Source organism: Oncorhynchus nerka, linkage group LG24, assembly GCF_034236695.1.
Source record: "Oncorhynchus nerka isolate Pitt River linkage group LG24, Oner_Uvic_2.0, whole genome shotgun sequence".
In the NCBI taxonomy this organism is placed as follows: Eukaryota; Metazoa; Chordata; class Actinopteri; order Salmoniformes; family Salmonidae; genus Oncorhynchus; species Oncorhynchus nerka.
Window position 1 is genome coordinate 10,803,699 of NC_088419.1, and position 24,348 is coordinate 10,828,046.

At 43.5% G+C, this 24,348-nt stretch overlaps 2 protein-coding genes across 2 annotated transcripts; one reads left to right on the plus strand and one right to left on the minus strand.

Moving 5' to 3' along the window:
* The first annotated feature begins 418 nt into the window (after positions 1-418).
* emc7b (ER membrane protein complex subunit 7b) lies at positions 419-6,509 on the plus strand. Its single transcript, XM_029655141.2, has 5 exons — positions 419-786; positions 1,363-1,482; positions 3,967-4,105; positions 5,184-5,264; positions 5,556-6,509. Exons 1-5 carry the CDS (start codon positions 551-553, stop codon positions 5,709-5,711), a joined length of 732 nt encoding a protein of 243 aa, XP_029511001.1. The 5' UTR covers positions 419-550; the 3' UTR covers positions 5,712-6,509.
* A 9,676-nt stretch (positions 6,510-16,185) lies between these two features.
* On the minus strand, positions 16,186-17,870 carry LOC115125621 (muscarinic acetylcholine receptor M5-like). The gene has a single exon (XM_029655142.2). It carries the CDS (start codon positions 17,797-17,799, stop codon positions 16,186-16,188), a length of 1,614 nt encoding a protein of 537 aa, XP_029511002.2. The 5' UTR covers positions 17,800-17,870.
* Positions 17,871-24,348: the final 6,478 nt, after the last annotated feature.

Genomic DNA, 24,348 nt, shown 5'->3' on the forward strand with positions numbered 1-24,348 from the left:
TTTCCTGAGTCGTAGTGGGAGGACCACACACCATATCCTCACGTGACTCCAAACTTACTTCGATATGATGGTTATTATATTAATATTTGGGCATGGAAGCGTTTTCACTGCCATTTATCGCATCATTAATTTTACCGACCAAAAAGATCCCACGATGTGGAACAAACAAATTGTCGGCATTTCCACTTCCTGTTTCCATCACAGCTCTCGTGATTTTTCTATATATATATGGCTTTACTCGCATAAAAACTGGATGGAAACTTGGTTAATGTCTTTGATCTTGAGGGGAAAAAACAAACTAGCACGTAAATCTCCATTATCATAGATGTTTTGACTATCGACAGATCTCTGTTTAGACAAGGAAGTTGCGTATTTCCGGGTTTCGGTAACTTTTTTTTTTTTTTTTTTAAGTAGCAACGTGACGTCAATATATCCCGACGGCAGAGACAGCTGATGCTAAACTTACACCTGCTTTGTCGGCTACATGATTTCAGCTACTCTATTATAGTTATATAGAAAACGTATCCTTGTTGAAATACTAAACGTAAACATGTTGCTGCATGGTAGACTATCAGAATTATATATTTTTCTACAGGCTATGTTTGTTTTAGCGTGCTGTTTCAGCGATATAGAATCGGGGCCTATCGCGACGAGTGGATCTGTTCAACCAAACGGGGATCGTTTTAAACTCGAGGGTCGGGCAATCGTTCCTGGAGTGAAAACACAAGACTGGATTTCATCAGCCCGAGTCACGGTAGAGGGTGAAGAGTATATAGGCTTTATGAGGTAAGACTTGAGGCTTGAACGAAGAAAAACAACTAATAGTTACAGCTGTCGGATTGTTGTGCAAGTTAAGGGCTAACACTAGCCGGGGCCCTGTGTTGTGGTCACTACTAGCAACCAGCCTCGATGTTGCTAGATTAGTTTTTTTTGTGGTACTTTTTTACCACAATTTCGTGATATCCAATTGGTAGTTAGTCTTGTCCCATCGCCAGTTTGTAGTTTACAGCTAGCCAACGACGTTATCGGTGTCATCATCTCAGTCTATTTGCAGTCTGGCTTATCAAATGCCTGATAATTGAGATGAAGAATAACTAATTGAGACTATGCTGAGTGTCCAACTTTTTCACGTGGTAAATTCCAAGTTCCACCGTGCATTGTCAAGGGGTTTAAGTAAATATTGTTTGCTAGTTAACTAGCACACACACACTTTGTTAGTTCCCACTCTGGCCAAGGACTCCAACACCTGTTATAATGCTAGATCAAACTGAACATGGCTGTTACTGTATAATGTTAATTGATTCCTTAGTAAATCCCTAACCTGCAATTTATAATTTCTCAATCCTCTCTGTCTCTCTGCAGAACTGATGGCAGCTTTGTCGTCAATGATGTTCCCTCGGGATCTTACGTTGTGGAAGTAATCTCACCTGGATACAAATTTGAAGCAGTCCGTGTAGACATCACATCTAAAGGAAAGATGAGGTATAGTTGTTTTGTTCAGGGTGTGAGAGTCGTTGAGGGAGGTGAACAAAACCGCATTTGTGTACCGTATCAGCATAACTTCATTAGAGGTCGAACGATTATGATTTTTCGACGCAGATGCTGATTATTGGAGGACCAAAAAAAGCCAATACCAATTCATCTGCCGTTTTAATTATTTATTTATTTGTAATAATGACAATTGCAACAATGAACACTTATTTTAACTTAATATAATACATGAATAAAATCAATTTAGCCTCAAATAAATAATGAAACATGTTCAATTTGGTTTAAAGTGTTGGAGAAGACAGTGAAAGTGCAATATGTGCCATGTAAGAAAGCTAACTTTTCAGTTCCTTGCTCAGAACATGAGAACATATGAAAGCTGGTGGTTCCTTTTAACATGAGTCTTCAATATTCCCAGGTAAGATGTTTTAGGTTGTAGTTATTATAGGACTAGTTTTCTCTATACGATTTGTATTTCATTAACCTTTGACTATTGGATGTTCTTATAGGCACTATAGTATTGCCAGTGTAACATTATAGCTTCCGTCCCTCTCCTCGCTCCTCCCTGGGCTCGAACCAGGAACACAATGACAACTGCCACCCTCGAAGCAGCGTTACCCATCGCTCCACAAAAGCCGCAGCCCTTGCAGAGCAAGGGGAACAACCACTCCAAGTCTCAGAGCGAGTGACGTTTGAAACGCTATTAGCGCGCACCCCGCTAACTCGCTAGCTATTTCACGTCGGTTACACAAGCCTAATCTCGGGAGTTGATAGGCTTGAAGTCATAAACAGCTGCTGGCAAATTAATGAATGAATGCTTACGAGCCTGCTGCTGCCTACCATCGCTCAAATCATAGACTTAGTTATAACATGATAACACACAGAAATACGAGCCTTAGGTCATTAATATGGTCGAATCCGGAAACTCATCTTGAAAACAAGACTTTTATTTTTTCAGTGAAATACGGAACCGTTCCGTATTTTATCTAACGGTGGCATCCATAAATCTAAATATTCCTGTTACATTGCACAACCTTCAATGTTATGTCATAATTACGTAAAATTATGGCAAATTAGGCGGCACAAACTGTTGAATATACACTGACTCTGCGTGCAATGAACACAAGAGAAGTGACACAATTTCACCTGGTTAATATTGCCTGCTAACCTGAATTTCTTTTAGCTAAATATGCAGGGTTAAAAATATATACTTCTGTGTATTGATTTTAAGAAAGGCATTGATGTTTATGGTTAGTTACACGTTGGAGCAACGATACGCACCGCATCGATTATATGCAACGCATGACATGCTAGATAAACTAGTAATATCATCAACCATGTGTAGTTAACTGGTGATTATGATTGATTGATTGTTTCTTATAAGATAAGTTTAATGCTAGCTAGCAACTTACCATGGCTTACTGCATTCACGTAACAGGCAGTCTCCTCGTGGAGTGCAATGAAAGGCAGGTGGTTAGTGTTGGAGAAGTTAACTGTAAGGTTGCAAGATTGAATCCCCCGAGCTGACAAGGTAAAAACCTGTCGTTCTGCCCCTGAACGAGGCAGTTAACCCACCGTTCCTAGGCCGTCATTGAAAATAAGAATGTGTTCTTAACTGACTTGCCTAGTTAAATAAAGGTAAAAAAAACGGCCAAGTCGGTGTCCAAAAATACCGATTTCCGATTGTTATGAAAACTTGAAATCGGCCCTAATTAATCGGCCATTCCGATGAATCGGTAGACCTCTAATAGGTACGGAGGGAGAGAGGGTATAGTCTAGTCTATTAATCAGTAGACCTCTAATAGGTACGGAGGGAGAGAGGGTATAGTCTATTAATCAGTAGACCTCTAATAGGTATGGAGGGAGAGAGGGTATAGTCTAGTCTATTAATCAGTAGACCTCTAATAGGTACGGAGGGAGAGAGGGTATAGTCTATTAATCAGTAGACCTCTAATAGGTACGTAGGGAGAGAGGGTCTAGTCTATTAATCAGTAGACCTCTAATAGGTACGGAGGGAGAGAGGGTCTAGTCTATTAATCAGTAGACCTCTAATAGGTACGGAGGGAGAGAGGGTCTAGTCTATTAATCAGTAGACCTCTAATAGGTACGGAGGGAGAGAGGGTATAGTCTATTAATCAGTAGACCTCTAATAGGTACGGAGGGAGAGAGGGTATAGTCTAGTCTATTAATCAGTAGACCTCTAATAGGTACAGAGGGAGAGAGGGTATAGTCTAGTCTATTAATCAGTAGACCTCTAATAGGTACGGAGGGAGAGAGGGTATAGTCTAGTCTATTAATCAGTAGACCATGTATTGTCCACATACTTGGGCCCCGATTTCCCATTGACAGTATGAGACTAGTCTTATTCTGTGTCTGGGAGAAGTGCCCTTGATGTCTTGCCTCTTTGCCAGGCTTCTAGCTAGTATACGTGGTAGGGAAGGAGACGACTTGATCTCTAAGCGGTGGTTGACTTCACAGGGCCCGCCTGGTGAACTTCATCAAGACGTCTGAGGTGATCCGGCAGCCGTACCCGCTCCAGCTGAGGTCCTCTGGGCCACACACCTACTTCATGAAGCGAGAGACCTGGGGGTGGACTGACTTCCTCATGAATCCCATGGTGAGATGATCAGATGCGAATGATGCATAGAATAGTGTTTACTGTGTATTCTGAAAGAGGGCCATGCTGTGTCATCAGATTCTAAGTAAATGTGAAGTTGCCGCTTTGTGATTGGAGGAGAGTCCTACTGTGGTAATAGTGTAGTATTACTGTATTGTAATTGCTTTACTGTCCCATGCAAAGGTATCATACCGGTCCTTCAACACACATGCCTCCCTAACAGGTGTCATTTAACTAGTGCCTTTTTTCGCATGGTGTTTGTACTAGTGAGTAATAGAATAAAAGGTCTAGCCAATATCAGACAAATAATAGGTGATGCCCTCTGCTGTTTAACATTTGACTGTCGTCAAGGCAAAGGGTTTGAAGAATCTCAAATATAATATATATTTAGATTTGTTTAACCCTTCTTTTTATTTCTACTATGTCATCCCATTTGTGTTATTTCATAGCTTTGTCTTCACTATTATTCTACAATGTAGAACATAGTAAAAATAAAGGAAAACCCCTGGAATGAGTGGTACTGTGTGTAATATACACGGCCGTTCAAAAGTTTGGGGTCACTTGTTTTTGAAAGAAAAGCATATAGATACTCAACTAGTCTAAAGAAGGCCAGTTTTATTGCTTCTTTAAATCAGAACAACAGTTTTCAGCTGTGCTAACATAATTTGCGAAGGGTTTTCTAATATTCAATGAGCCTTTTAAAATGATAAACTTGGATTAGCTAACACATCGTGCCATTGGAACACAGGAGTGATGGTTGCTGACAATGGGCCTCTGTACACCTGTGTAGATATTCCATAAAAAATCTGCCGTTTCCAGCTACAATAGTCATTTACAACATTAACAATGTCTACAATGTATTTCTCATCAATTTGATGTTATTTTAATGGACAAAAAATGTGCTTTATTTTCAAAAACAGGGACATTCCTAAGTGATCCCAAACGTGTGTGTGTGTGTATTTTTTTACTCTGCATTGTTGGGAAAGGACCCGTAAGTAAGCCGTTCACTGTTAGTCTACACCTGTTGTTTACGAAGCGTGTGACAAATATTTGATTTAATGCGTGTCTGATTCCCCAGGTCCTGATGATGGTCCTTCCTCTGCTCATTATCGTCCTGCTCCCTAAGGTTGTCAACACCAACGACCCTGAGATGAGAAAGGTAAACAAGGACACCTGTACTCTGACACATCTCTACTCACCTGTTGTGAATTGTCTGCCATCCAGTACATTCAGTGTTGATACATTTAGATAAACTGGCTCATAATCTAAATGTATATTTCATAGTAAAGGAACTCTCCTCATCCCACCACCAATGTGAAGCACCTACATAATGTGTTAGTGCTGTCTTGCCAACTCTCATTGTCATGCCATAGCAGAAACAGATCTGAGACCAGGTCACACCAGTGTGATACGAACTAATCGTGTGTGTTTATTCACTCTCTGTTCCCAGGAAATGGAGCAGTCAATGAACATGCTGAACCCCAACCCTGAGCTACCTGACGTGTCTGAGTTCATGACCAAGCTGTTCTCCGGCTCCAAGAGCTCCAGCAGCAAGGCTGTAGGTGGCAGCAAGGCTAGTGGCCGCCCAGCAGTCAAGAGGAGGTAGTACCAGAACATTACATGTACCCCCGGGCCTGAGGAACCACTCTTAACTAGTCATACCATGGAAATAATAGCATTTTTAAAGAGCTTTTTCATTTGTACAGTTGTTTTTTGAGAGGGGTCTTTCATTTTGGTCTGAAATACAAGTCTGGCTGTCTGATTGTAAGTGGAATGACTGAGGATATGAGAAGGCTTGAGGTTAAAAAAAATATATTAATTTTTGCACTGCGCTGTTGAAACCCATTTTACTCTTCATTTGATGTTTTGCATTGTACCTGTGAGTGACTTTGTTATGCCTGCTTGGTTCCTTCATATACTCCTTGTTGTTTAACCTTTGTCTCCTTGGCTAAATGGGATAACTGTCTCTAACAACCCTTGGGTGTGTGTACTACTTTGTCTGAGGCATCATACATGAATGTTAGTTCTAATTCTACTACTTGAATGAGAGAATGCATTCATATTCAGAGTTTTTTTTTCTTTTTTTGAGTTAGGGCCGAGGTCAGGGTATTCAACTCTGACCCTTACGAGGTCCGTAGCCTGCTAGTTTTCGGTCCTATCTGATAATTCATTGCACCCACCTGGTGTCCCAGGTCTAAATCAGTTCCTGAATAGAGGAGAAATATTATTATTATTATTATTATTATTTTAAAGCAGTGGAACTGGCTTCGAGGTCCAGAGTTGAATATGAGGGGTCTAAGTAATACAACTGTGAATGGACTGTAAAATGGATATCATTTTAATGATCAAGAATGAAAAAATACTTATTTAAATACCAAGTTGAAATAAAATGTTAATGGTGGAACTGTCTCGTTATCAGTTGTGTTCTGTGGATGGTGTATTCCTTGAGGAGGGAACATCAGTTGTGTTCTGTGGATGGTGTATTCCTTGAGGAGGGAACATCAGTTGTGTTCTGTGGATGGTGTATTCCTTGAGGAGGGAACATGAAATAATTGAACCTAATGTCCAACGCTTCGACAGACAAGCTGTCTTTATCAGGGTATAATGACACACTGCGGGGTGACAAGTTTATATAGTGTCAAAGGACACACACACACACAGGTGTTTGTAGTCATGGCTGGGTGTGGCCTGATATCATTGGTTCATTCTCAGATAAAAAAAAAAGAACATACCAAAAACTTGAATGGATAGCATCTGATCATAGATACAATTTATCTCCATAAGCCTACAAAACATTTACAATGAAACGCAAAATCACAATGATCACAAGAATGGCTTCTGATCAAAGTCTACATTGACATCGAAGGGAGCATGGGTATTTAAATTAAAAGATCCAGGCAGCCTCTCATTTTAACAAATACCTTACTGGAATGTCTGGCTCTTTGACTGTCATGTTCTAGAACTACCTTACTGGAATGTCTGGCTCTTTGACTGTCATGTTCTAGAACTACCTTACTGGAATGTCTGGCTCTTTGACTGTCATGTTCTAGAACCACCTTACTGGAATGTCTGGCTCTTTGACTGTCATGTTCTAGAACTACCTTACTGGAATGTCTGGCTCTTTGACAGTTAGATCCCTGTTCTCTAGGTGGGTGTCACTAGTCACTCAGTCAGATCCCTGTCCTCTAGGTGGGTGTCACTAGTCACTCAGTTAGATCCCTGTCCTCTAGGTGGGTGTCTCTTTGTTCTCTGTAAATCTCCTGGTACATAGACAGGGTATGACATGAATCCTGTCATTCACAGGAGAGATCATGTTGTTGTGATCCAGAAACAGAACAGTCGTGATGTGTTAGCGACTGTAGCCTAGGGACCAATGACCCACGAGTCACCTGTAACCTAGGGACCAATGAACCACGAGTCACATGTAGCCCAGGGACCAATGAACCACGAGTCACCTGTAACCTAGGGACCAATGACCCACGAGTCACCTGTAACCTAGGGACCAATGACCCACAAGTCACCTGTAACCCAGGGACCAATGAACCACGAGTCACATGTAACCCAGGGACCAATGAACCACGAGTCACCTGTAACCCAGGGACCAATGACCCACGAGTCACATGTAACCCAGGGACCAATGACCCACGAGTCACCTGTAGCCCAGGGACCAATGAACCACATGAGTCACCTCAGATCACTGTCTCCTAGGTAGGTGGTGTCCCTTTGTCCTCTGCAAACCCTCCTGTTAAATATGCAGAGGGTTTCCATCATTAATGCTCTATTGTGTTATACATGAATAATAATACATAATAATTAATAATAATTACAGTTTGTGTAATAATAGCAGACTGGTCCCATGTTTATATTTTGGAACAGTTTTGAAGGGTGTCGGTGTCCTTGGCTCCCCCCCCCCCATGCTGGGAACCATGTCCTTAGATGTAGAACCATGTCCTTAGATGTAGAACCATGTCCTTAGATGTAGAACCATGTCCTTACATGTAGAACCATGTCCTTAGATGTAGAACCATGTCCTTAGATGTAGAACCATGTCCTTAGATGTAGAATCATGTCCTTAGATGTAGAACCATGTCCTTAGATGTAGAACCATGTCCTTAGATGTAGAACCATGTCTTTAGATGTAGAACCATGTCCTTAGATGTAGAACCATGTCCTTAGATGTAGAACCATGTCGTTAGATGTAGAACCATGTCGTTAGATGTAGAACCATGTCCTTAGATGTAGAACCATGTCGTTAGATGTAGAACCATGTCCTTAGATGTAGAACCATGTCCGAACCATGTCCTTAGATGTAGAACCATGTCGTTAGATGTAGAACCATGTCCTTAGATGTAGAACCATGTCCTTAGATGTAGAACCATGTCCTTAGATGTAGAACCATGTCGTTAGATGTAGAATCATGTCCTTAGATGTAGAACCATGTCCTTAGATGTAGAACCATGTCGTTAGATGTAGAACCATGTCGTTAGATGTAGAACCATGTCGTTAGATGTAGAACAATGTCCTTAGATGTAGATGTCCTTAGATGTAGAACCATGTCCTTAGATGTAGAACCATGTCCTTAGATGTAGAACCATGTCCTAGATGTAGAACCATGTCCTTAGGAACCATGTCCTTAGATGTAGAACCATGTCGTTAGATGTAGAACCATGTCGTTAGATGTAGAACCATGTCCTTAGATGTAGAACCATGTCGTTAGATGTAGAACCATGTCGTTAGATGTAGAACCATGTCCTTAGATGTAGAACCATGTCCTTAGATGTAGAACCATGTCCTTAGATGTAGAACCATGTCCTTAGATGTAGAACCATGTCCTTAGATGTAGACCATGTCCTTAGATGTAGAACCATGTCCTTAGATGTAGAACCATGTCCTTAGATGTAGAACCATGTCCTTAGATGTAGAACCATGTCCTTAGATGTAGAACCATGTCCTTAGATGTAGAACCATGTCCTTAGATGTAGAACCATGTCCTTAGATGTAGAACCATGTCCTTAGATGTAGAACCATGTCCTTAGATGTAGAACCATGTCCTTAGGAACCATGTCCTTAGATGTAGAACCATGTCCTTAGATGTAGAACCATGTCGTTAGATGTAGAACCATGTCGTTAGATGTAGAACCATGTCCTTAGATGTAGAACCATGTCGTTAGATGTAGAACCATGTCCTTAGATGTAGAACCATGTCCTTAGATGTAGACCATGTCCTTAGATGTAGAACCATGTCGTTAGATGTAGAACCATGTCCTTAGATGTAGAACCATGTCCTTAGATGTAGAACCATGTCCTTAGATGTAGAACCATGTCCTTAGATGTAGAACCATGTCCTTAGATGTAGAACCATTAGACGTAGAACCATGTCCTTAGACGTAGAACCATGTCCTTAGATGTAGAACCATGTCGTTAGATGTAGAACCATGTCCTTAGATGTAGAACCATGTCCTTAGATGTAGAACCATGTCGATGTAGAACCATGTCGATGTAGAACCATGTCGATGTAGAACCATGTCCTTAGATGTAGAACCATGTCCTTAGATGTAGAACCATGTCGATGTAGAACCATGTCGTTAGATGTAGAACCATGTCGTTAGATGTAGAACCATGTCGTTAGATGTAGAACCATGTCCTTAGATGTAGAACCATGTCGTTACCATGTCGTTAGATGTAGAACCATGTCCTTAGATGTAGAACCATGTCCTTAGATGTAGAACCATGTCGATGTAGAACCATGTCCTTAGATGTAGAACCATGTCCTTAGATGTAGAACCATGTCCTTAGATGTAGAACCATGTAGAACCATGTCCTTAGATGTAGAACCATGTCGTTAGATGTAGAACCATGTCCTTAGATGTAGAACCATGTCCTTAGATGTAGAACCATGTCCGTAGATGTAGAACCATGTCCTTAGATGTAGAACCATGTCGTTAGATGTAGAACCATGTCGTTAGATGTAGAACCATGTCGTTAGATGTAGAACCATGTCCTTAGATGTAGAACCATGTCCTTAGATGTAGAACCATGTCCTTAGATGTAGAACCATGTCGATGTAGAACCATGTCCTTAGATGTAGAACCATGTCCTTAGATGTAGAACCATGTCGATGTAGAACCATGTCCTTAGATGTAGAACCATGTCCTTAGATGTAGAACCATGTCGTTAGATGTAGAACCATGTCGTTAGATGTAGAACCATGTCCTTAGATGTAGAACCATGTCGTTACCATGTCGTTAGATGTAGAACCATGTCCTTAGATGTAGAACCATGTCGATGTAGAACCATGTCCTTAGATGTAGAACCATGTCCTTAGATGTAGAACCATGTAGAACCATGTCCTTAGATGTAGAACCATGTCGTTAGATGTAGAACCATGTCCTTAGATGTAGAACCATGTCCTTAGATGTAGAACCATGTCCGTAGATGTAGAACCATGTCCTTAGATGTAGAACCATGTCCTTAGATGTAGAACCATGTCGTTAGATGTAGAACCATGTCGTTAGATGTAGAACCATGTCGTTAGATGTAGAACCATGTCCTTAGATGTAGAACCATGTCGATGTAGAACCATGTCGATGTAGAACCATGTCGATGTAGAACCATGTCGTTAGATGTAGAACCATGTCCTTAGATGTAGAACCATGTCGATGTAGAACCATGTCGTTAGATGTAGAACCATGTCCTTAGATGTAGAACCATGTCGATGTAGAACCATGTCCTTAGATCTAGAACCATGTCCTTAGATGTAGAACCATGTCGATGTAGAACCATGTCATTAGATGTAGAACCATGTCCTTAGATGTAGAACCATGTCGTTAGATGTAGAACCATGTCGTTAGATGTAGAACCATGTCCTTAGATGTAGAACCATGTCGATGTAGAACCATGTCGTTAGATGTAGAACCATGTCGTTAGATGTAGAACCATGTCGTTAGATGTAGAACCATGTCCTTAGATGTAGAACCATGTCGATGTAGAACCATGTCCTTAGATGTAGAACCATGTCCTTAGATGTAGAACCATGTCCTTAGATGTAGAACCATGTCCTTAGATGTAGAACCATGTCCTTAGATGTAGAACCATGTCCTTAGATGTATTAGATGTAGAACCATGTCCTTAGATGTAGAACCATGTCCTTAGATGTAGAACCATGATGTAGAACCATGTCCTTAGATGTAGAACCATGTCCTTAGATGTAGAACCATGTCGTTAGATGTAGAACCATGTCCTTAGATGTAGAACCATGTCCTTAGATGTAGAACCATGTCCTTGGATGTAGAACCATGTCCTTAGATGTAGAACCATGTCCTTAGATGTAGAACCATGTCGTTAGATGTAGAACCATGTCCTTAGATGTAGAACCATGTCCTTAGATGTAGAACCATGTCCTTGGATGTAGAACCATGTCCTTAGATGTAGAACCATGTCCTTAGATGTAGAACCATGTCGTTAGATGTAGAACCATGTCGTTAGATGTAGAACCATGTCGATGTAGAACCATGTCGTTAGATGTAGAACCATGTCGATGTAGAACCATGTCGTTAGATGTAGAACCATGTCGTTAGATGTAGAACCATGTCCTTAGATGTAGAACCATGTCGATGTAGAACCATGTCGTTAGATGTAGAACCATGTCCTTAGATGTAGAACCATGTCGATGTAGAACCATGTCCTTAGATGTAGAACCATGTCGATGTAGAACCATGTCCTTAGATGTAGAACCATGTCGTTAGATGTAGAACCATGTCCTTAGATGTAGAACCATGTCCTTAGATGTAGAACCATGTCCTTAGATGTAGAACCATGTCCTTAGATGTAGAACCATGTCGTTAGATGTAGAACCATGTCCTTAGATGTAGAACCATGTCCTTAGATGTAGAACCATGTCCTTAGATGTAGAACCATGTCCTTAGATGTAGAACCATGTCATTAGATGTAGATGTAGAACCATGTCCTTAGATGTATCCTTAGATGTAGAACCATGTCCTTAGATGTAGAACCATGTCGTTAGATGTAGAACCATGTCCTTAGATGTAGAACCATGTCCTTAGATGTAGAACCATGTAGAACCATGTCCTTAGATGTAGAACCATGTCCTTAGATGTAGAACCATGTCGATGTAGAACCATGTCCTTAGATGTAGAACCATGTCCTTAGATGTAGAACCATGTCGATGTAGAACCATGTCGATGTAGAACCATGTCGTTAGATGTAGAACCATGTCCTTAGATGTAGAACCATGTCCTTAGATGTAGAACCATGTCGTTAGATGTAGAACCATGTCCTTAGATGTAGAACCATGTCGATGTAGAACCATGTCGTTAGATGTAGAACCATGTCCTTAGATGTAGAACCATGTCCTTAGATGTAGAACCATGTCGATGTAGAACCATGTCGATGTAGAACCATGTCCTTAGATGTAGAACCATGTCCTTAGATGTAGAACCATGTCCTTAGATGTAGAACCATGTCCTTAGATGTAGAACCATGTCCTTAGATGTAGAACCATGTCCTTAGATGTAGAACCATGTCCTTAGATGTAGAACCATGTCCTTAGATGTAGAACCATGTCTGTAGAACCATGTCCTTAGATGTAGAACCATGTCCTTAGATGTAGAACCATGTCGTTAGATGTAGAACCATGTCCTTAGATGTAGAACCATGTCCTTAGATGTAGAACCATGTTGTTAGATGTAGAACCATGTCGTTAGATGTAGAACCATGTCCTTAGATGTAGAACCATGTCCTTAGATGTAGAACCATGTCCTTAGATGTAGGGTCTTCCATTCAAGCTCTGTTTTTGTAATAATACTTCCAACACGTTGTAAACAAAGCATTGTGTTTAACCAATGAGCCTTCAGAGAATCCCTACGGATATTTTTCAATTGGTATTATGTCACTGATCAGATCAAAAAGGGGACACAAGCAGCACACTATACAGTAGAGAGCAAGATAAACATAGATCCATTCACAATATATGTCAGCGTCATCATGTCCTCTGGTCGCAACACAAGGCACAGAACTTTACAGAGGAAAGATTTTTACAGTAGAAAGGAGGTATGTGTTGCAATAGTATACAGCTTCAAAAACCTAACTCGACCTCATAGGTACTGCAGGTGAGGAGTGAGATATGCTGTTTTCCAGTGACCACATTTTACAGTAGGGGCAATGACTATACGAAATGTAATATTTGTAGGTTATTTTGGGTTGGGATGTGTTTACATTAGTGGATGCTGCTGAGAGGAGAACGGCTCATAATAATGGCTGGAATGGAGCCAATGGAATCAAACACCTGGAAACCATGGAAACCATGTGTTTGATGTATTGGATTCCATTCCATTGATTCCACTCCAGCCATTACCACGAGCCCGTCCTCCCCAATTAACGTAACCACCAACCTCCTGTGGTTTACATGTACCTACGGTGTATCTCTCTGATTCACCTCTGCCTCTGCTTACAGAGGTAAAGAGGAATGATGGTAATGTGTGTGTGTTCGTGATGAGTGGGCGTGTACAATCTCCATAAAGGCTTCTCATTTCCATTGCATTGAAACTGCAGGCCAGCATAACAACCTGTAAACATTGTATAATATTAGCCCTTGGATGCAAGATCAATCTACTTAAACTGAAAGAACACGACTAAAATGATATGAATAACGATTAGAACATTTGACGTCTAGAAATGCACAAGGCAAAGTACGTTACATACAACTGTTAGTAAAACCTTTTACAAAAAACGGAGGAAAAGGCTGTTTTTTTTTTAATACTGTACAGAAACATACTTGTTGAAATGTGTGATATGTTCAATATGTACATTCCGTTTGAATCACAGAGTAGCTGTGATGATCTGGATAAGAGCGTCTGCTAAATGACTTAAATGTAAATGTAATGATTTAAATCATCCGCATAGTGGGGTGTGTGTGGGGGGGGGGATTATCAGTGGTCTTGTATGTCTTCCATTTCCTAATAATTGCTCCCACAGTTGATTTCTTCAAACCAAGCTGCTTTACCTATTGCAGATTCAGTCTTCCCAGCCTGGTGCAGGTCTACAATTTTGTTTCTGGTGTCATTTGACAGCTCTTTGGTCTTGGCCAGTGGAGTTTGGAGTGTGACTGTTTGAGGTTGTGGACAGGTGTCTTTTATACTGATAACAAGTTCAAACAGGTGCCATTAATACAGGTAACGAGTGGAGGACAGAGGAGCCTCTTAAAGAAGAAGTTACAGGTCTGTGAGAGCCAGAAATCTTGCTTGTTTGTAGGTGACCAAATAATTATTTTCCACCATAATTTGCAAATAAATTCCTTAAAAATCCTACAATGTGATTTTCTGGATTTCTTTTTCTCATTTTGTCTGTCATAGTTGAAGTGTACCTAAATTACATGCCTCTCTCATCTTTTTAATTGGGAGAACATGCACAATTGGTGGCTGACTAAATACTTTTTTTCTGGGGGGCCCAGGGCCAAGTTTGGGAAACCCTGGGGTACTTGACAAATTATGAGGTTCGAAAGCCTCCATTTAATGTGCAACTTTTTATAATTTGATAAAAGCACAGATGCATTCACCAGACACTGCTCAAACACTACGCCAGTTTTACAGTTCATAACGTTGGGGCAATTGTGCTCCGTTGATTAGTGCTTGGCACGAGCAACACCAGGTGTGGGTTTAACACCCACATGGGCCATATATGCTGAACATATCTGCTTACTGTACAGAGAGGAGTTTTGTATTTTTTTAAAAAGGGGTCTGTTGCTGAATGCCCAAATATATATATATATATATATATACTCTATTCCACACCACATCATGTCATCTTGCTGCTGAATGCCCATATATATATATATATACTCTATTCCACACCACATCATGTCATCTTGCTGCTGAATGCCCATATATATATATATATACTCTATTCCACACCACATCATGTCATCTTGCTGCTGAATGCCCAAATATATATATATATATATACTCTATTCCACACCACATCATGTCATCTTGCTGCTGAATGCCCATATATATATATATATACTCTATTCCACACCACATCATGTCATCTTGCTGCTGAATGCCCATATATATATATATATACTCTATTCCACACCACATCATGTCATCTTGCTGCTGAATGCCCATATATATATATATATACTCTATTCCACACCACATCATGTCATCTTGCTGCTGAATGCCCATATATATATATATATATACTCTATTCCACACCACATCATGTCATCTTGCTGCTGAATGCCCATATATATATATATATACTCTATTCCACACCACATCATGTCATCTTGCTGCTGAATGCCCATATATATATATATATACTCTATTCCACACCACATCATGTCATCTTGCTGCTGAATGCCCATATATATATATATATACTCTATTCCACACCACATCATGTCATCTTGCTGCTGAATGCCCATATATATATATATATACTCTATTCCACACCACATCATGTCATCTTGCTGCTGAATGCCCATATATATATATATACTCTATTCCACACCACATCATGTCATCTTGCTGCTGAATGCCCATATATATATATATATACTCTATTCCACACCACATCATGTCATCTTGCTGCTGAATGCCCATATATATATATATATACTCTATTCCACACCACATCATGTCATCTTGCTGCTGAATGCCCATATATATATATATATACTCTATTCCACACCACATCATGTCATCTTGCTGCTGAATGCCCATATATATATATATATACTCTATTCCACACCACATCATGTCATCTTGCTGCTGAATGCCCAAATATATATATATATACTCTATTCCACACCACATCATGTCATCTTGCTGCTGAATGCCCATATATATATATATATACTCTATTCCACACCACATCATGTCATCTTGCTGCTGAATGCCCATATATATATATATATACTCTATTCCACACCACATCATGTCATCTTGCTGCTGAATGCCCAAATATATATATATATATATACTCTATTCCACACCACATCATGTCATCTTGCTGCTGAATGCCCATATATATATATATATACTCTATTCCACACCACATCATGTCATCTTGCTGTTGATGGCCGGGTTCTGTCCGCACCAGTACAGCTTATCCTCCCCTCTCTTCTTCCTCCACTGACACATCAACAGCATCTTAAAGGTCTTCTGAAAAGTCTTGTTACACAACGCGTAACACATGGGGTTGATGGTGCTGTTGACATAACAGAGCCAGTAGCCCAGGTGCCAGAGAGACACAGGGATACAGTCAGAACAGAAGGTGGAGATGAGCACCATGATGTTGTACGGAGTCCATGTTAGGATGAAGGCCAGGAGGATGGCACTGAGGGTCTGGGCAGCTTTCTTCTCCTTGATGAGGACCATCCTCTTCCTCTTGGTGATCTGGCTCTTCAGGACGGGGTCCATGGGCTTGGTGGTGGTTGAGGATGATGGAGAGGAGTTCTGGTGGTGGTTCTGTCCTCCTGTCTGGTCAGACTCAGAGAGACATGGAGGGGCTGTTTTAGGGTCTGTGTTGGGGCTTTTGTCATTCTGAGGGCTGCTGGTATCCTTCGAGACCGGTTTGAACTTGTAGGAGATGCCCTTCTTGTTGGGTTTTTTCGGAGGTGGGGTGGCGGTCGGAAAGTACTCGCTTTCTTCATCATCACCATAACCAGCGGGCGCCTGTCCGTTTTCAGTCTGACCTTGACCTTTGAACGACCCCTGGGAAGTTGCAGCGGAAACAGGATGATGAGTCTCCTCGTCAGATGAGGTGTAGCTGTTGAAGGATATGACCTGCTCGGCCCGGGCCCAGGCCAACTCGTCCGACCGGGTCGTGGTCTTGGTGACGTTACTCTGATTGGACGAGGACCACGAGGCCTGGTTCCTTCTGTCCCTCCTGTCGTTGCTGGAGCTGAAACAGGACTGTAACAGAACTGTTTTCTGGGGTTTATTAACAGTCTCTGGGGGACCAGATGTGGTGAGACCCTGCAGCTCAGCCAGGTCCTTGGTGCGTTTCTCTGTCTCCTTGTAGATCTTACAGTAGAGGAAGGTCATGATGGAGACAGGGATGTAGAACGCAGCGATGGCGGTGCCGAACGTGATCACCGGCTCGGAGAAGAACTGGATCTGGCACTGGTCTGCCGGGACTCTCCGACCTCCGACAATGTACTGCCAGCACAGGATAGGCGGCGCCCAGAGGACAAACGACACTAGCCACGCTAGACCAATCATAATAGCCGCCCTCTTCGGCGTCCTCTTGGCCCTATAGGTCAACGGCCTTGTGATGGAGAAGTACCTGTCGAAACTGATGACTAACAAGTTCATAACGGAGGCATTACTGGCCACGTAATCCATGGCTAACCAGAGGTCACAGGCTAGGTTCCCTAAGGACCAATAGCCCATTAGGATGTATGAGGTGTACAAGTTCATGGACAGAACTCCTATTATGAGGTCAGCGAAAGCTAAGCTGAGAAGGTAGTAGTTGTTGACTGTCTTTAGTTGACTGTTGACCTTGAACGACAGCATCACAAGAACATTGCCTACGACTGTTATCAGGCTGACGATGGCTGATACGGTTCCTATGGTGATGACCTCCCATAGGTTGTGTGGGACGGGCTGAATGTCTGATGTGTTGCTTTCGAATGTGGAGTTTTGGATCTGGAGGTCCTTGACGTCCATTTTGAGTGGTTGTCTCTTTATGTTACAGTGAGGCGATAGATAGGGAAATGTCTCTCTGTGGCTCCATTATTATTCACCGTTGGCTCCCCTGAAAGAAACGAAAAAACAAGGATAAGACACACTATCTATATATTGGTGTATCTTTCAAAAATCAGTTTAGGCTTTTTGACTTAAAATGTAAATAAAAATCAAATAAAAATCATATGTAATTTGTTGTTTGATAAATGTTCATCACTGAAGTTTTCTATTTGGTTTATAATTATTTAAACAATTTGTCATTCATGTTTTTCATATCTTGTAATTTTGAAGTCATTCAATGATGAATCATTGTCAGGCGGAAACAATGACCCGGGGTGGGGGTGACAGCGGGGCCTCGAGTGGTGAACACAGGGTCCGGGGAAGATGGACAATATGGAACGGAAGGGGCAAAAGGGACCATTATCAAGGCCGAGGTGTGCGGCGGGTCACCTGCCACATTTGGAAGGGTGAGGAGCTGGCAAAACGTATCACACTCAAATAGCTGTTGTTGTTGCGATATCGATAATTAGTTTATTAGCTAGCTAGCTGACATGTTGAACATCTCCGGAAGGTCTTTGAACTAAAATTGGCTAGTTATCGATCACGTTTTCAAGTGAAACACGCGTCAATGGAAGTCATGTGTGGAATGTTGTTGGTGTTGCTATGCACAGCGCATGCCGAATGGCCAGTGTGGGACACTTCTCACCTGTAAACATATTGAGTTATTTTTTTTTTTTACACATTTCATCAATATCAATTGCACTCATTCAACATAATTTTCACATATGGAAAAAGTTGTAGACAGCCAACTGGAAGCTTGAGAGAATTCCAAAAAAGACAGTCAAAATCTTTGAAATTGGTACATGTTGCGTTTATATTTTTGTTCAGTGTAGTTTTAAACATGTCTATTGCAAATTGAGTTACAAAACCATGATGCATCTGCAAAAATCAACTATCAATCTGAAGACCAATATGTCAAGTCTTTGGCAAAGTATCTTACTTTAAATACATTTGACATTTTTTGCCTGAATTTTGTAAATTTTCACTCTAAAATTCTAAGGTCATTTTATACAATTTTTACGTGAGAAAAAAATGGTTTTAAAAAATGTAAACAATAAATATGTTGTAGTTTGTCCATAAATCATACAAACTAGTTTAATTTGTTTATATGCGCTCAGAATGGGGTACTTATAAAAACAACATAATTATGAAATAGATAAGTACAGATCCTAATCTCAGTCATCAAACTTTGTAAAAAAAAAATTAAAAGGGGGGGGGGGGGAGGGGTCTAATGTCGGTAAGGAATGCATGACGTTTTCCTTTTAAATGACCTAACCAGTGTGGTCCTGACCACAAATTCAGCTCTGTCCTGACTGAGAAGGTCATTCAGAATATGCTTGCTTGTATTACAAGCTTGAGCTTTGATGAACAGTGCTGTCAGTCCCGCCTATCAGTTAGGCTCGTCTTACAACCTGTGATAGTATCAGTTAGGCTCGTCTTACAACCTGTGATAGTATCAGTTAGGCTCGTCTTACAACCTGTGATAGTATCAGTTAGGCTCGTCTTACAACCCGTGATAGTATCAGTTAGGCTCGTCTTACAACCTGTGATAGTATCAGTTAGGCTCGTCTTACAACCCGTGATAGTATCAGTTAGGCTCGTCTTACAACCTGTGATAGTATCAGTTAGGCTCGTCTTACAACCCGTGATAGTATCAGTTAGCCCTGTCTTACAACCTGTGATAGTATCAGTTAGGCTCGTCTTACAACCTGTGATAGTATCAGTTAGGCTCGTCTTACAACCTGTGATAGTATCAGTTAGCCCTGTCTTACAACCTGTGATAGTATCAGTTAGCCCTGTCTTACAGCCTGTGATAGTATCAGTTAGGCTCGTCTTACAACCTGTGATAGTATCAGTTAGCCCTGTCTTACAACCTGTGATAGTATCAGTTAGGCTCGTCTTACAACCTGTGATAGTATCAGTTAGGCTCGTCTTACAACCCGTGATAGTATCAGAAGACATGTCTTTCTCTGTCCTTTATGTAGCCTATCCAGAACCGAGTAAATGTGCCAGACACTTAGCTAGACATGTTCTTGTTTTGCCTTGGAAAGGCATATCATATTCCTTTGTAACAGCACTAGATTGGCTCATGCTTGAAGAATGAGAGCTAGGCGTACTATATAAGATGGCCGTTGGCCATTGCTCCCCAATTCTAAATAGTGGCCCTATCTAGAGAAGCAGTGATTCACTGACGGAGAACAGCCTGAACAGCCTAATTCAACTCCCTGAGGCCACAAGTAGCACACAGCAGTTGCACAACATGACATATGAATCCTTTTATTTAGGGGTGAAAGAGTATACTCTGTTGAAAGTATACTTACACATCATGTAAATTACAAAGCCGTTATTGACCTCTGTTAGCAAACCTGAAACCTTTTTTTTACTAACTCATAGCTGGTTAACTAAGACCTTTTATTAGGAAGAGATCCTTATCTCAAGCCTGCCTGGTTGAACATAAAACATCTCTCCCTCAACCTAGAATACTAAACATTTAGGGTTAGAGAGAGAGGTAGTAGCGCTGGAGCAATGCTCTGATAAGGCCTCTGTGTGGAGGACATGAACGTTAGGTTGACTTAATTAAGTGATTTTATAACACCATTTCTTTCTCTTTCTCTACCTCCCGCTCCCTCCTTCTACCCCAGCATATCTCTATCCATTCTACCTTGTTCAATTTACCTTTCTCCCCCTCTGTCTCCCTGCCCCTCTCTCCCCCTCTGTCTCCCTGCCCCTCTCTCCCCCTCTGTCTCCCTGCCCCTCTCTCCCCCTCTGTCTCCCTGCCCCTCTCTCCCCCTCTGTCTCCCTGCCCCTCTCTCCCCTCTGTCTCCCTGCCCCTCTCTCCCCTCTGTCTCCCTGCCCCTCTCTCCCCCTCTATCGCCCTGCCCCTCTCTCCCCCTCTGTCTCCCTGCCCCTCTCTCCCCTCTGTCTCCCTGCCCCTCACTCCCCCTCTCTCTCCCTGCCCCCTCTCTCCCCCTCTATCGCCCTGCCCCTCTCTCCCCCTCTGTCTCCCTGCCCCTCTCTCCCCCTCTCTCCCCCTCTGTCTCCCTGCCCCTCTCTCCCCCTCTGTCTCCCTGCCCCTCTCTCCCCCTCTCTCCCCCTCTGTCTCCCTGCCCCTCTCTCCCCCTCTGTCTCCCTGCCCCTGTCTCCCCCTCTGTCTCCCTGCCCCTCTCTCCCCTCTATCTCCCTGCCCCTCTCTCTCCCTCTGTCTCCCTGCCCCTCTCTCCCCCTCTATCTCCCTGCCCTCTCTCTCCCTCTGTCTCCCTGCCCCTCTCTCCCCTCTGTCTCCCTGCCCCTCTCTCCCCCTCTCTCTCCCTCTATCTCCCTGCCCCTCTCTCCCCCTCTGTCTCCCTGCCCCTCTCTCCCCCTCTGTCTCCCTGCCCCTCTCTCCCCCTCTGTCTCCCTGCCCCTCTCTCCCCCTCTGTCTCCCTGCCCCTCTCTCCCCCTCTATCTCCCTGCCCCTCTCTCCCCTCTATCGCCCTGCCCCTCTCTCCCCCTCTGTCTCCCTGCCCCTCTCTCCCCCTCTGTCTCCCTGCCCCTCTCTCTCCCTCTGTCTCCCTGCCCCTCTCTCCCCTCTGTCTCCCTGCCCCTCTCTCCCCTCTCTCTCCCTCTATCTCCCTGCCCCTCTCTCCCCCTCTGTCTCCCTGCCCCTCTCTCCCCCTCTGTCTCCCTGCCCCTCTCTCCCCTCTGTCTCCCTGCCCCTCTCTCCCTCTCTATCTCCTGCCCCTCTCTCCCCTCTCTCCCCCTCTATCGCCCTGCCCCTTTCTCTCCCTCTGTCGCCCTGCCCCTCTCTCCCTCTAATGCCCTGCCCCCTCTCCCCCTCTATCTCCCTGCCCCTCTCCCCCTCTGTCTCCCTGCCCCTCTCTCCCCTCTATCTCACTGCCCCTCTCTCCTCCTCTGTCTCCCTGCCCCTCTCTCTCCCTCTGTCTCCCTGCCCCCCTCTCCCCCTCTGTCTCCCTGCCCCTCTCTCCCTCTGTCTCCCTGCCCCTCTCTCTCCCTCTATCTCCCTGCCCCTCTCTCCCCTCTGTCTCCCTGCCCCTCTCTCCACCTCTGTCTCCTGCCCCTCTCTCCCCTCTATCGCCCTGCCCCTCCCTCCCCCTCTGTCTCCCTGCCCCTCTCTCCCCTCTGTCTCCCCTGCCCCTCTCTCCCCCTCTGTCTCCCTGCCCCTCTCTCCCCTCTGTCGCCCTGCCCCTCTCACCCCCTCTCTCCCCCTCTGTCTCCCTGCCCCTCTCTCCCCCTCTGTCTCCCTGCCCCTCTATCCCCTCTATCGCCCTGCCCCTCTCTCCCCCTCTCTCCCCCTCTGTCTCCCTGCCCCTCTCTCCCCTCTGTCTCCTGCCCCTCTCTCCCCTCTGTCTCCCTGCCCCTCTCTCCCCCTCTATCGCCCTGCCCCTCTCTCCCCCTCTGTCTCCCTGCCCCTCTCTCCCCCTCTGTCTCCCTGCCCCTCTCTCCCCCTCTCTCCCCCTCTGTCTCCCTGCCCCTCTCTCCCCCTCTGTCTCCCTGCCCCTCTCTCCCCCTGCCCCTCTCTCCCCCTCTATCGCCCTGCCCCTCTCTCCCCCCTCTGTCTCCCTGCCCCTCTCTCCCCTCTATCGCCCCTGCCCCTCTCTCCCCTCTCTCTCCCCTCTGTCGCCCTGCCCCTCTCCCCCTCTCTCCCCTCTGTCTCCCTGCCCCTCTCTCCCCCTCTATCTCCCTGACCCTCTCTCCCCCTCTATCTCCCTGCCCCTTTCGCCCCCTCTGTCTCCCTGACCCTCTCTCCCCCTCTGTCTCCCTGCCCCTTTCGCCCCCTCTATCTCGCTGACCCTCTATCTCCCTGCCCCTCTCTCCCCCTCTGTCTCCCTGCCCCTCTCTCCCCCCTCTATCTCCCTGCCCTCTCGCCCCCTTTGCCTCCCTGCCCCTCTCTCCCCCTCTATCTCCCTGCCCCTCTCAGTGTCAGAGGGTTACTGTGGTGATGTGGCTTGGTGGCCCCAGTGCTTAATTTGAAATGGATCCTGCTGGAACAGGATTCGTCACCTCTCAGTTTTATGGACTGTTTCGTTCCAGAACCTATTTCCCAGGATCCAGTACCTCTCGTGGCGTGAAACATCATTTCCACTGTTTGCAATGTAAATTCATAATTCAAGTCGCCTCCTCTGTAATTCTCCTGCCCCCTAAAGGTTAGCCTAATGTGAAAACGTAGATGTTCTGCCAGTGCCTGTTATTCTAAGAACTTATTTGGTTTGGGCCCTGCCCAGGTTTATGGTTTACACAACACTGTAGCCTAGAGACCAGTTGCTGTTGCTGTGTGCCTGTATCTCTCACAGAACAAGAATGAGATTCACTTTCTATGATCTCTTTCCCCTCTCTCTGCTCTGATAGTGACGAGCCTGCAACTCTCATCTCTCCATAGTTGTACTTTATCATTTATTTCCTAATAGAATCATAGCCATGGGAGGGGTCTTAGTGGGGATGCAGCACCACTGATAAATTCAAATACATTTGCCAAAGTTATAGAGTTATATTTATTTTCAGAAATAATTCATAATACTACCCCAGGAGTAGCTTATAATTTAGCCACAGAGGATCAATAGCTTTTTTCTTCTTTTTAAATAGCTGTGGATTGTGTGTAGTCCAATCACAAGGCCTACAGTCGAGAACGCGTGGCAAATCTATCAGTGAACAGAATGCAGCCCAAAAAAAAAAGGCCTTTTTCAATATTTCAAATACAATCGTTGGAATAGTACAGGTTGGAGAGCAAATGTCTCCTGCTGAAACAAAAATACTTGTCTTTATTTTTTATTTTATTTCACCTTTATTTAACCAGGTAGGCAAGTTGAGAACAAGTTCTCATTTACAATTGCGACCTGGCCAAGATAAAGCAAAGCAGTTCGACACATACAACGACACAGAGTTACACATGGAGTAAAACAAACATACAGTCAATAATACAGTATAAACAAGTCTATATACGATGTGAGCAAATGAGGTAAGATAAGGGAGGTAAAGGCAAAAAAAGGCCATGGTGGCAAAGTAAATACAATATAGCAAGTAAAACACTGGAATGGTAGATTTGCAGTGGAAGAATGTGCAAAATAGAAATAAAAATAATGGGGTGCAAAGGAGCAAGATAAAAAAATTAATTAAATACAGTTGGGAAAGAGGTAGTTTTTTGGGCTAAATTATAGGTGGGCTATGTACAGGTGCAGTAATCTGTAAGATGCTCTGACAGTTGGTGCTTAAAGCTAGTGAGGGAGATAAGTGTTTCCAGTTTCAGATTTTTGTAGTTCTTTCCAGTCATTGGCAGCAGAGAACTGGAAGGAGAGGCGGCCAAAGAAAGAATTGGTTTTGGGGGTGACTAGAGAGATATACCTGCTGGAGCGTGTGCTACAGGTGGGAGATGCTATGGTGACCAGCGAGCTGAGATAAGGGGGGACTTTACCTAGCAGGGTCTTGTAGATGACATGGAACCAGTGGGTTTGGCGACGAGTATGAAGCGAGGGCCAG

Bases quoted from the DNA above. Each gene is read 5' to 3' on its own strand.
- emc7b (XM_029655141.2), top strand. From the start codon at position 551: ATGTTGCTGCATGGTAGACTATCAGAATTATATATTTTTCTACAGGCT. The intron at 787-1,362 runs GTAAGACTTGAG...GTCTCTCTGCAG, and splicing joins GAGTATATAGGCTTTATGAG to AACTGATGGCAGCTTTGTCG. The intron at 4,106-5,183 runs GTGAGATGATCA...CTGATTCCCCAG, and splicing joins ACTTCCTCATGAATCCCATG to GTCCTGATGATGGTCCTTCC.
- LOC115125621 (XM_029655142.2), bottom strand. From the start codon at position 17,799: ATGGACGTCAAGGACCTCCAGATCCAAAACTCCACATTCGAAAGCAAC.